General features: G+C 39.7%; 1 protein-coding gene across 4 annotated transcripts in view; it reads left to right on the top strand.

The window, feature by feature from the left end:
• LOC126335050 (MICOS complex subunit MIC27) overlaps nt 1–11,474 on the top strand; it is a 79,019-nt gene extending 67,545 nt beyond the window's left edge. For 2 of the 4 annotated variants that reach the window (XM_049997923.1, XM_049997926.1), the window contains exon 5: nt 11,266–11,474. In XM_049997923.1, coding sequence (XP_049853880.1) covers nt 11,266–11,306 — 41 coding nt within the window. In that variant the 3' untranslated portion in view covers nt 11,307–11,474. Of the gene's footprint in view, nt 1–6,559; nt 6,655–11,265 lie in introns of those variants that run through there. The other 2 variants (XM_049997925.1, XR_007564806.1) reach the window with 2 other exon arrangements.
• The last annotated feature ends 591 nt before the right edge of the window (nt 11,475–12,065 follow it).

Genomic DNA, 12,065 nt, shown 5'->3' with positions numbered 1-12,065 from the left:
ACTGCAAATAGGCTGGACCTTATTGACAATGTCAGTATAGAAATGAGAATTAGCAATCATGATGTCTTTATAGCAACTATGATGACAGAAGTTAATAAATCAGTCAAAAAAGATAGTTGTTTCTGCTAGATAGAGCAGATAAGCAGTTATTAACATCTTACTTAGACAGTGAATTGGCATCACTTAGTTCCACTAAAGTGGATGTAGAGGAATTGCAGGCAAAGTTTCCGCAGATTGTAAATCATGGTCTGGAGAGTTATGCGCCTAGTAAGTAGATGTTGTTGTTGTTGTTGTTGTCGTCGTCGTTGTCGTCTTCAGTCCTGAGACTGGTTTGATGCAGCTCTCCATGCTACTCTATCCTGTGCAAGCTTCTTCATCTCCCAGTACCTACTGCAACCTACATCCTTCTGAATCTGCTTAGTGTATTCATCTCTTGGTCTCCCTCTACGATTTTTACCCTTCATGCTGCCCTCCAATACCAAGTTGGTGATCCATTCTTCTGGTCAAGTTGTGCCACAAACTTCTCTTCTCCCCAATCCTATTCAACACTTCCTCATTAGTTATGTGATCTACCCATCTAATCTTCAGCATTCTTCTGTAGCACCACATTTCGAAAGCTTCTATTCTCTTCTTGTCCAAACTATTTATCGTCCATGTTTCACTTCCATACATGGCTACACTCCATACAAATACTTTCAGAAATGACTTCCTGACACTTAAATCTAGACTCGATGTTAACAAATTTCTCTTCTTCAGAAACGCTTTCCTTGCCATTGCCATTCTACATTTTATATCCTCTCTACTTCGACCATCTTGTTATTTTGCTCCCCAAATAGCAAAACTCCTTTTAGTAAGTGTCTCATTTCCTAATCTAATTCTCTCAGCATCACCTTACTTAATGCGACAACATTCCATTATCCTTGTTTTGCTTTGGTGGTTCATCTTATATCCTCCTTTCAAGACACTGTCCATTCCATTCGACTGCTCTTCCAAGTCCTTTGCTGTCTCTGACAGAATTACGATGTCATCGGCGAACCTCAAAGCTTTTATTTCTTCTCCATGGATTTTAATACCTACTCCGAATTTCTTTTGTTTCCTTTACTGCTTGCTCAATATACAGATTGAATAACACAGGGGAGAGGCTACAACCCTGTTTCACTCCCTTCCCAACCACTGCTTCCATTTCATACCCCTCTACTCTTAAAACTGCCATCTGGTTTCCTCGCTGTATTTTACCCCAGCCACCTTCAGAATTTGAAAGGGAGTATTCCAGTCAACATTGTCAAAAGCTTTCTCTAAGTCTACAAATGCTAGAAACGTAGATTTGCCTTCCCTTAATCTTTCTTCTAAGATAAGTCGTAGGGTCAGTATTGCCTCACGTGTTCCAATATTTCTACGAAATTCAAACTGATCTTCCCCGAGGTCGGCTTCTACCAGTTTTTCCATTCATCTGTAATGAATTCGTGTTAGTATTTTGCAGCTGTGGCTTATTAAACTGATTGTTCGGTAATTTGCTTTCTTTGGGATTTGAATTATTATATTCTTCTTGAAGTTTGAGGGTATTTCGCCTGTCTCATACATCTTGCTCACCAGATGGTAGAGTTTTGTCAGGACTGGCTCTCCCAAGGCCGTCAGTAGTTCCAATGGAATGTTGTCTACTCCGGGGGCCTTATTTTGACTCAGGTCTTTCAGTGCTCTGTCAAACTCTTCACGCAATATCATATCTCCCATTTCATCTTCATCTACATCCTCTTCCATTTCTATTATATTGTCCTCAAGTGCATCGCCCTTGTATAGACCTTCTATATGCTCCTTCCACCTTTCTGCTTTCCCTTCTTTGCTTAGAACTGGGTTTCCATCTGAGCTCTTGATGTTCATACAAGTGGTTCTCCTATCTCCAAAGGTCTCTCTAATTTTCCTGTAGACAGTATCTATCTTGCTCCTAGTGAGATAAGCCTCTACGTCCTTTCATTTGTCATCTAGCCATCCCTGCTTAGCCATTTTGCACTTCCTGTCGATCTCATTTTTAAGACGCTTTTATTCCTTTTTGCCTGCTTCATTTACTGCATTTTTATATTTTCTCTTTTCATCAATTAAATTCAATTCTTCTGTTACCCAATGATTTCTACTAGCCCTTGTCTTTTTACCTACTTGATTCTCTGCTGCCTTCACTACTTCATCCCTCAAAGCTACCCATTCTACTTCTACTATGTTTCTTTCCCCCATTCCTGTCAATTGTTCCCTTATGCGCTCCCTGAAACTCTGTACAACCTCTGGTTTAGTCAGTTTATCCAGGTCCCATGTCCTTAAATTCCCACCTTTTTGCAGTTTCTTCAGTTTTAATCTACAGGTCGTAACCAACAGATTGTGGTCATAGTCCACATCTGCCCCTGGAAAGGTCTTACCATTATATAATCTATCTGATACCTTTTAGTATCTCCAGGGTTCTTCCATGTATCCAACCTTCTTTCATGATTCTTAAACCAAGTGTTGCCTATGACTAAGTTGTGCTCTGTACAAAATTCTACTAGGCGGCTTCCTCTTTCATTTCTTAGCCCCAATCCATATTCCCCTACTATGTTTCCTTCTCTCCCTTTTCCTACACTCAAATTCCAGTCACCCATGACTATTAAATTTTCATCTCCCTTCACTATCTGGATAATTTCTTTTATTTCATCATACATTTCTTCAATTTCCTCGTCATCTGCAGAGCTAGTTGACAGTAGGTGTGTGCTTCGTATCTATCCTGGCCACAATAATGCGCTCACTAAGCTGTTTGTAGTAGCTTACCCGCATTCCTATTTTCCTATTCATTATTAAACCGACTCCTGCATTACCCCTATTTGATTTTGTGTTTATAACCCTGTAGTCACCTGACCAGAAGTCTTGTTCCTCCTGCCACCGAACTTCGCTAATTCCCACTATATCTAACTTTAACCTATCCATTTCCCTTTTTAAATTTTCTAACCTACCTGCCCGATTAAGGGATCTGACATTCCACGCTCCGATCCGTAGAATGCCAGTTTTCTTTCTCCTGATAACGACATCCTCTTGAGTAGTCCCCGCCCGGAGATCCGAATGGGGGACTATTTTACCTCCGGAATATTTTACCCAAGAGGACGCCATCATCATTTAACCATACAGCAAAGCTGCATGCCCTCGGGAAAAATTAAGGCCGTAGTTTCCCCTTGCTCTCAGCCGTTTCCAGTACCAGCACAGCAGAGCCATTTTGGTTATTGTTACAAGGCCAGATCAGTCAATCATCCAGACTGTTGCCCCTGCAACTACTGAAAAGGCTGCTGCCCCTCTTCAGGAACCACACGTTTGTCTGGTTTCTCAACAGATACCCCTCCATTGTGGTTGCACCTACGGTACGGCTATCTGTATCACTGAGGCACGCAAGCCTCCCCACCAACGGCAAGGTCCATGGTTAATGGTGGGGAGTAAGTAGATAAAGGATGGAAAAGACCCACCATGGTTTAATAACAAAATTCGGCAGATGCTGAGGAAGCAGAGGTTGTTGTACTCTTGGTTTCAAAAGGGAATGTGTAAATGACAACAAGCAAAGGTTAGTAGAGGCTCGTGCACCTGTGAAGAGATCTATGTGCAAAGCGTACAACAACTACCACTGTCACATCTTAGCAAAAGATCTAGCTGAAAACCCGAGAAAATTCTGATCGTATGTAAAATCACTAAGTGATTCTAAGGCTTCCATTCAGTTCCTTGTTGAGCAGTGTGGTGGCAATTGAAGATAGTAAAACAAAAGCTGAAGTTTTAAATTTCACATTCAAGAAATTGTTCACACAGGAAAATCGTACAAATGTGCTATCAGACTGACTCCCATATGGTCACCTTAGTAATAAGCGTACCTGGTGTAGAGAAACAACCAAGATATTTGAAAGCAAATAAATCACCAGGTCTGGATGGAATCCCAGTTCGATTTTACAAAGAGTATGCTACGGCATTGGCCCTTTACCTAGCTTGCATTTATCATGAGTCTCTCATGCAGCACAAAGTCGCAAGTGAATGGAGAAAAGTGCAGATAACTCCAGCATGTAAAGAAAGGGTACAAATTGGACCCACAAAATTACAGACCAGTATCTTCTGTTTTCTGCAGAAGCCTTGAACATATTTTCAGTTTGAATGCGAGGGTTGGAACTTAAATAATGGCAACTATTTATTCACAACCGATACAAAAGAGTTACATGTTTGCATCTGGTACTGCCCTTCAAAGTAGTCACCAGCGTTCTGTAGAACCCTTTACCAGCGATGTGGAGGGCATAGTATACCGTTAGAAGAGCCTGTTCTGTTGGTGGTGCAAATGGAACATTGTACTGCGTGTCGAATCTCTGGAACAGTTCTGAAGCTGAACAGAAATCTGACACAGAGCAGCCACAGCTTTCACTGTATGCGCCCACACATTTTTGTGCAATATGATGGATGGGTTGTGCAGAAAGTGTCGCCACTTCTTTTACAAAGCTGGTTGCAGGTGATGCTCCAAAAACGAACAGTAATAAAACTTAAGTCCTTGTGACTTTGATTTGATTCCAAAGATGAAGAAACCACTTCGTGGCATTCACTTCATAACTGCTCCATAGATTTGACAGACAGTAGACCGCTCCATTCGCACCGTCCACTGGACAGGCTCTGTTATTGGTATACTACGCCTTCCATGTCGCTGGCAATGGGCTCTACACGACGCTGGTGACTACTTTGAAGGACAGTAACAGATGCAAACATGTAACTCTTTTGTATCGGTTGTGAATAAATAGTTGCCACTATTTAAGTTCCAACCCTTGTATAATAAACGTTCTTAAGACTGAAAAGCTTACGGGCATGAATCAGTGTCGTTTTAGAAAGCATCACTCATGTGAAACTCATCTTGCCCTTTTCTCACATGACATACTGAGAACTATGGATGAAGGGCAACAGGCAGATTGCTTATTTCTAGATTCCTGGATAGAATTTGACATGGTGCCCCATTGCAGGCTGTTAACGAAGGTACGAACATATGGAATAAGTCCACAGATATGTGAGTGGCTCAAAGACTTCTTCAGTAATAGAACCCAGTATGTTCTCCTTGATGGTGAGTGTTTATCAGAGACAAGGGTATCTTCAGGAGTGTCCCAGGCAAGTGTGGCAGGACTGCTGCTGTTCTCTATATTTGGCTGACAGGGTGGGCAGCAATCTGCAGTTGTTTACTGATAATGCTGTGTGTAAGGTAAGTAGTTGGAGTTGTGTGACTGTAGGAAGATACAAGATGTCTTAGAAAAAATTTCCAGTTGGTGTGAGGAGTGCCAGCTAGAAGAATGTAAGTTAATGCTGCTGAAGAGGAAGATCAAACCAGTAATGTCTGGATCCTGCTTGACACACTCAGGTCGTTTAAATATCCAGGCATAAAGTTGCAGTGCGATATGAGGTGGAACGAGCATGTGAGAACTGTGGTAGGGAAAGCGAGTGGTCATCTTCGGTTTGTTGGAGGAATTTTAGGATGGAGTGGCACATCTGTAAAGGAGACAGCATATAGGACACTGATGCGACCTGTTCTTGAAAACTGCTTGAGTGATTGGGATCTGTACCAGGCTGGATTGAAAGAAGGCATCGAAGCAATTCAGAGGCGGGCTGCTTGATTTGTTACCAGTAGGTTCAAACAGCACATAAGTGTTATGGAGATGCTTGGGGCATTCAAATGAGAATCCCTGGAGGAAAGGCAATCTTCTTAACAAGAAACATTAGTGAAAAAATTTAGAGAACAGTCATTTGAAGCTGACTGCCAAATGATTCTACTGACCAACTTAAATTGCACGTAAGGACCATGAAAATAAGATTCGAGAAATTAGGGCTCATAAGGAGGCATATAGACAGTCGTTTTTCCCTCACTCTGTTTGTGAGTGGAACAGGAAAGAAAATGACTAGTAGTAGTACAGGGTACCCTCCACAATGAACCGCACAGTGGCTTGCGGAGTATCTGTGTAGATGTAGATGTTGAACTTACACTGTCCTTGGTCTGCGACTTTGAAAAGATGTCTGTACTCTTCAACACCAGCCCTGTTAATAAACAAGCCTCCACCTGAATATGATGTTGTGAACCATTGCAATGTGTAGTGGCAAAATAAACAAGTGACTAACACAGAAACTGTTTTATTTGTATTTGAAGTTTATGTTACCAATCACCATTGCTCTGTTGGCCAACCTGTGATGCTTTTGCTGTCAAGGAATCATTCTGTTTCTTTTGTTTCATAGGTGTATGCACATTAAAAGACTAAAACTATATTATCTGATTGTTAAACAGAATAACAGTGCTGCTGCCAGCCAAATGTATTGAGTAACAATACATGTGCAATCTAAATTACCACTTTCATTATCCACAACTTTTAAGCATCATTATTAACTTCCTTATTTAGTTAGCTTTTTCCATTAAGTACAATATTCCTTTGTACAAGATGAAAATAATAATATTACACAATCAGTTTGATGTTTTATAAACGAAACATACTGAAACTTTACAGCATTACTTTGTGTAGTTACTAATTTCAATTTCTTCATGTAATTTTTTCAGTTAAACCAGAAAATACACAATCATCAAATCCTATGGCCGGTGACTTGAAGCATTCTTCAGATGCCCCACCAGTAACAGCTCAGAAAGATACTCAGGTATTAACGCAAACACAAAGTAAAACAACAGAAACAGGGCGAGTTGATTTAAACCCTTTGTCCTCTCCAATCCCTGGTGGCAACCCCAATGATGCTGGGGTTTCAAGTCCATACAATAACTTAGTTGCACTTGCTGAACAGAGTAGTGATGTTATGTATTGGGGTTTTAGACTTGTCTGACGTGACAAGGCTATACAGTTTTCCTGAAGTGGTATGCTAGACAAAAGTTTGTCATTCCCTTGTACATGTAATCACTTGAAACAGGGTGTATAAGAGGTAACATTTTGGTTCTTAAAAGCTAAAGAAAAGAATATAGGCATGTAACTGTCCACAGTTATCACTAGCAAATTCAGTGCTGCAGACAGTGACAATTTATATGCAGTCTATAACACTGGTCCATGAAAAGTCAGGTTTGTTTAAAAGACAAGTTATAAAATTAATTTTAGAAAATAAAAGTGTTGACAGTTGATTAAGTGTGAAACCATCTGAAGTTTACATGCACTTACATTAAAGTTAAAAGAACATAAAAAGTACATAAATAGGGTAAAAATTGCAGTAGCGCTACCAAGAATGTCTAAAATGGAACAATGAATCTTGTGTTGTAAAAATCTAAATGAAATTATGTAAATGACAGAATTTGAAATTTTAAGACTGTAAAGAGAAGGAAAAAAGCTTCGAAAAGCAAGAACCACCAAAGGGGTAATTTATTCTAAGTATTTCATAACTTTTCATTGCATGGACCCACAAAATTTAATCACTGTCTCCCTCTTCCAGATTGTTAGGTTTCTTTAACACAGTGTATTGTAGAGTGATCGGTACCCAGAAATTACTACACTGTGAGCAAAAGAAGGGGGAACAATACTGTCTCAGTGATTTCTCTATTGTCAAACAGAAGCTTGCTGCCCATATATATTACTGTGTAAGCATACACTGTTCAGTAGCCTGTCTGTTGACAGGATATTAGTTGTTCTGAACCATGCTCATAGGCAATAAGTACCACATATAATGGTATAAGATGATTAAGTTTACAGGCTGTTTTAACACATTTTTCTGCAGGAGCACATGCTACTCTCATTACACAGGTCATTACTTTTTTCCTTTGTGCAAACTGTACTTTGTCACCAACTGATTTTGTTAGTGCATAATTATTTTTCATTGTTTTCATTTTCAGTTGCTGCTTGCATTGTATTTTGGTCATTTTTGCTAATTTTATAAAATATTCTTAAATTACATTTTTTCACATAAATTTAAAATATATTTCATATTTGAACATGTATCTGGAAGAGTGTATACCGTAAAAAGACGTAGCTACATTTTTGTAATGGTTTTCTCCATATTATGCTGAAATTTCGTGTTCATTTTCCGCCATTAACAAAAGAACATGTACACTATTGTAGGCCATTGCAAAGATTTTCTCCCAGAGCTGATTCCGCAGGTCATGTTTGTAATAAACCTCATGGTGTGACTTTATAAAGTATAAGTAGATTTCCAGTCCTTCCTCTGTGTAAAGTGCCAAGGTTCTATTTTATGCGGTTTACTCCATACCCGGAGTGTACTTATGGTTAAATTGCTGGTTTATCAAAATGGTTCAGAGGAAATGCATCAATGTGCTCTTGGAGAGTTTTGAACTTTAATAAAATTTCATAATGTATTTCATGGACAGTTTTTATACTGTACAACTAAAACAGGATCTCTTTTGGTTCCAGTTAGTATACGATCTCATTTGCATTCACAATGTACTTAATCCCTAATAAAACCTGAATTTGGGTTATTTGTATCACTATTTTGACAGGAGATGCGGTAGAGATCAGTGACAACACTTTAAAAAGGCATTGAGTTGCCAAGAGTCACAACAAAAAGAGACTGCTAAACACTTTAGGTGTATGACAAATATTGTGTGTGTGTGTGTGTGTGTGTGTGTGTTTTCTATTATGAGAGAATGACTTTTGTCCAAAAACTTAAATGTTTAGCATTTTTTCTTCATTGTGCCTGTCTGCAATATAACACTTCCTTTATATGGGGGGTAGCAAACTATCCTTTTCATGGTGTTGTTGTTCCACCCAGGATTTTCCAGGGCTTAATAGAGATCAATATGTATTCTAGTTCTATTTATTTGTCTCAGAATTTTCTTGAAATTACAACCAATTAGATGCACTCACTATTTTCATGAGATAAACCTGTTACAGGCAACCAAATTTTTGCTGAAATTCTGTACTGCAAAATCTAACTTTGTTGGCTTTAGGATGATCACTGAGCTATGATTAATAGACTATATTCAGACCAAATTTCAGTCACATCTAATTTGATTTCAGACTGGTTCCTTTCTACTATTAAACATGACAGTGGCTCCATGATTATGTAGATGAGGTGTTCATGTGGTATATCATTTGTCCTGGTATGAATACTGTAAGAAACAAAGAGGGTGTTCCCTTTCAAGAACACTGTTTTCTTGGAAGACTCTTCCGTGTTTGTCCACTCTTCCATATTTGTCCACTCTTCCATGTTTGTCCAGGCTACATTTAACGAACAAAAGCATAAATGCCAACAACTTTATTGTTCAATCCATGAGTGTATCTTGGTTGTCTTAGAGTGAAAAACCATATGCATATTACTTCCCTTTACTGTTGGTTCAGTCACATGTACCTTGTCTTTATACACAGCCCAGTTGCATTAATGTGACCATAACCTGTGTTCAACCTGCAATAATCACTCATAGATGGCAGCTGGCAGCAATAGCAGTGGAGGGTATATAAAGCATGTTGGGCGATGTGGAAAACAGTGCAGTCTTTGTTGTAATGGTGGAAATGCAGTGATTTACTAGATGTCCGAAAGGGCATGATCATTGGCTTTTGGGCCAAGGGTGGGAAGCATTTCTGAAATGGCCAAGTGGGAGGGGGGTTGGGTTGTTTCGGGAAGAGACCAGACAGCTAGGTCATAATGTCATCAGATTAGGGAAGGATAGGGAAGGAAGTCAGCCATGCACTGTCAAAGGAATCTTCCCAGCATTTGCGTGGAGCGATTTAGGGAAATAACGGAAAACCTAAATCAGGATGGCTGGTCACGGGATTGAACCATTGTCGTCCTGAATGCGAGTCTACTGTGTGCTTAAGTGTGTAAACTGTTTGTGTGCCTCTATGGTATACCATGCACTACAAAATGGCACTATCCAAAAAGAGTGCCGAGGCAACTGTGATGCACCACAGGGCATAAATGACTGGTGAACACAGCTGTGGAGACATGTACGGGTGAACAGACATGCACTTTTGAGCAACTCACCAACCAGGTGAATCGAGGGGATACCAACAGTGTCTCCTCAATGACCATTCAGTAAACTTTGCTGTGTATGAGCCTCTGTTGCAGGAACCTGTTTGATATGCTCATGCTGGTTGCTGTTCATTAGCAATGAAGGCTTTAATTTGCACATGAGTACCACAACTGGATGTCCATCATGTAGTGACAGGTGGCCTTTTCAGATGAATCACATTTTATGCTCTATCAAACAGATGGCCATCAACAATCTTTGTAAGGGTCCTTGCCAGAGAAGGGAGCCTTGTGATCCAGGAAGTGCTTTTGTGGCATAACCCTGGGTGATCCTGTCATTAAGGTAGGCACAGTGGATCAACACAAGTGGGTGCCTATCCTCGGGGATCATGTCCACCTCTGTATGCAGTTTGGTTTTTTCTTGGGACTCCTCCACCAGCAGAACAATATGTTACACAGCTAACATCGCACATTTGTCAGTTGAAGAGTTCCAGGATGAGTTCACCATACTCCCCTGGCCATCAAACTCACAGGATTAAAACCCAATCAAGAATACGTGCAGCCACCTCGACTGGGCTGTTAGTGCCATCTATTCTCAAATAAGTAACGCAGCGCAGCTGGCCACAGCTCTGGAGTTGGTATGGCTCCACATCCCTGTTGGTACTTTTAGAACCTCAATGACACTCTTCCTGCATGTCTCATGCTTTGACAGGTTCTCACAGTAATGTGATTGGACAGTGTAATTGCTGTCAAATCTAAATGCTGCTTGGTGTGAATAACTGTACAAAATTCTACAATGTTGTATCCTTGCAGTCTGTGACAGACTGCAACCCCCGACGGCTTAAGGTGATCCATTCACATCTCATTGTTTTGATTTCTTTTCATTGTCATCCCTTAGTCTTATATTCCCCCCCCCCCCCCCCCCCCATTTTATATTTAACTTTTCTGTATTGCAGCACTAAATATTATTGTTAAGCCTTGTTTTATCATTTGAGACATGAGAACTTTGTACCTCATTGCGCAATGTGTGTTTTTTTTCTATTCATTAGAACAAGCAATTTTTCCATTCCTTGTTTCTGCACTCCTTGCTCTATTAGTGATGCTTGTAATCTCTTTAATGTAACTAATATTAGCTTTGAAAACAACATATATTTGTTGTAGTGTGTACTGTTTCGAGATTCTGCACCATATTTGTGTCCAGGAAAGTTTTTCTTTTACATATTCTTGTGTACATGTAATGTGATATTTTGTCATTGGAACTGATTTCGTATTATACTTGCAATCATGAATGTTTAGACAGGTTATGATAATGAATTATCTTATGCTAATGGTATGCTGTTTGTTCCACAGAAAAAAAATCTTCAGAGTCAGTAAATCCCCACACACAGTGATCTAAATGTGGAGCAGTGTAGAAAGTGATGGTAATTGTCCAATAGTGTCAGTGTAGCTGTGTGTATATATATTTTTGTGAATGTGAACATCCTCTGAAATTGTGCCACTGTTTGGAACTTCACGTAACTGACAGTTGTGAAAAACTTCAATAAAGTTGCATAAAAATACTTTCTTTCATGTGTTGCTTCCTTGGATCTGATTATCTGTTGAATATATTGTGTACTGCAGGTATTATTTGAAATAACCACTTTATTAAATGCTGAGAAAAGTAACAAAATACCCTGTTCAGTTTGGGGCATGGAGCTGTGGCTAGTTGTCTGCAACTAAATGGATTATTTCTTGCATCCTAGAAATCTGAAAATTCACATAAAATGATAATATTTTATAAATATATTAGGGGGAAACATTCCACGTGGTATATATATATATAATCAAGATGCTGTAACTTACCAAACGAGAAAGTGTTGGCATGTTGATAGAGACAGTAAAAAACACACAAACAAATTTCAAGCTTTCGCAACCCAAGGTTGCTTCATCAGGAAGGAGGGAAGGAGAGGGAAAGACGAAAGGATGTGGGTTTTAAGGGAAAGGGTAAGGAGTCATTCCAATCCCAGGAACGGAAAGACTTACCTTGGAGGAGGGGGGGTTATACGTGCGCGCGCGTACACACACACACACACACACACACACACACACACACACACACACACACACATTTACAGACACAGGCAGACATACATATGTAAATGCAAAGAGGT

Source organism: Schistocerca gregaria, chromosome 2 (genome assembly GCF_023897955.1).
Source record: "Schistocerca gregaria isolate iqSchGreg1 chromosome 2, iqSchGreg1.2, whole genome shotgun sequence".
Taxonomy (NCBI): Eukaryota; Metazoa; Arthropoda; class Insecta; order Orthoptera; family Acrididae; genus Schistocerca; species Schistocerca gregaria.
Note: the sequence above shows the minus strand (reverse complement) of the source record. Positions and strands in the feature narration are given on the sequence as shown.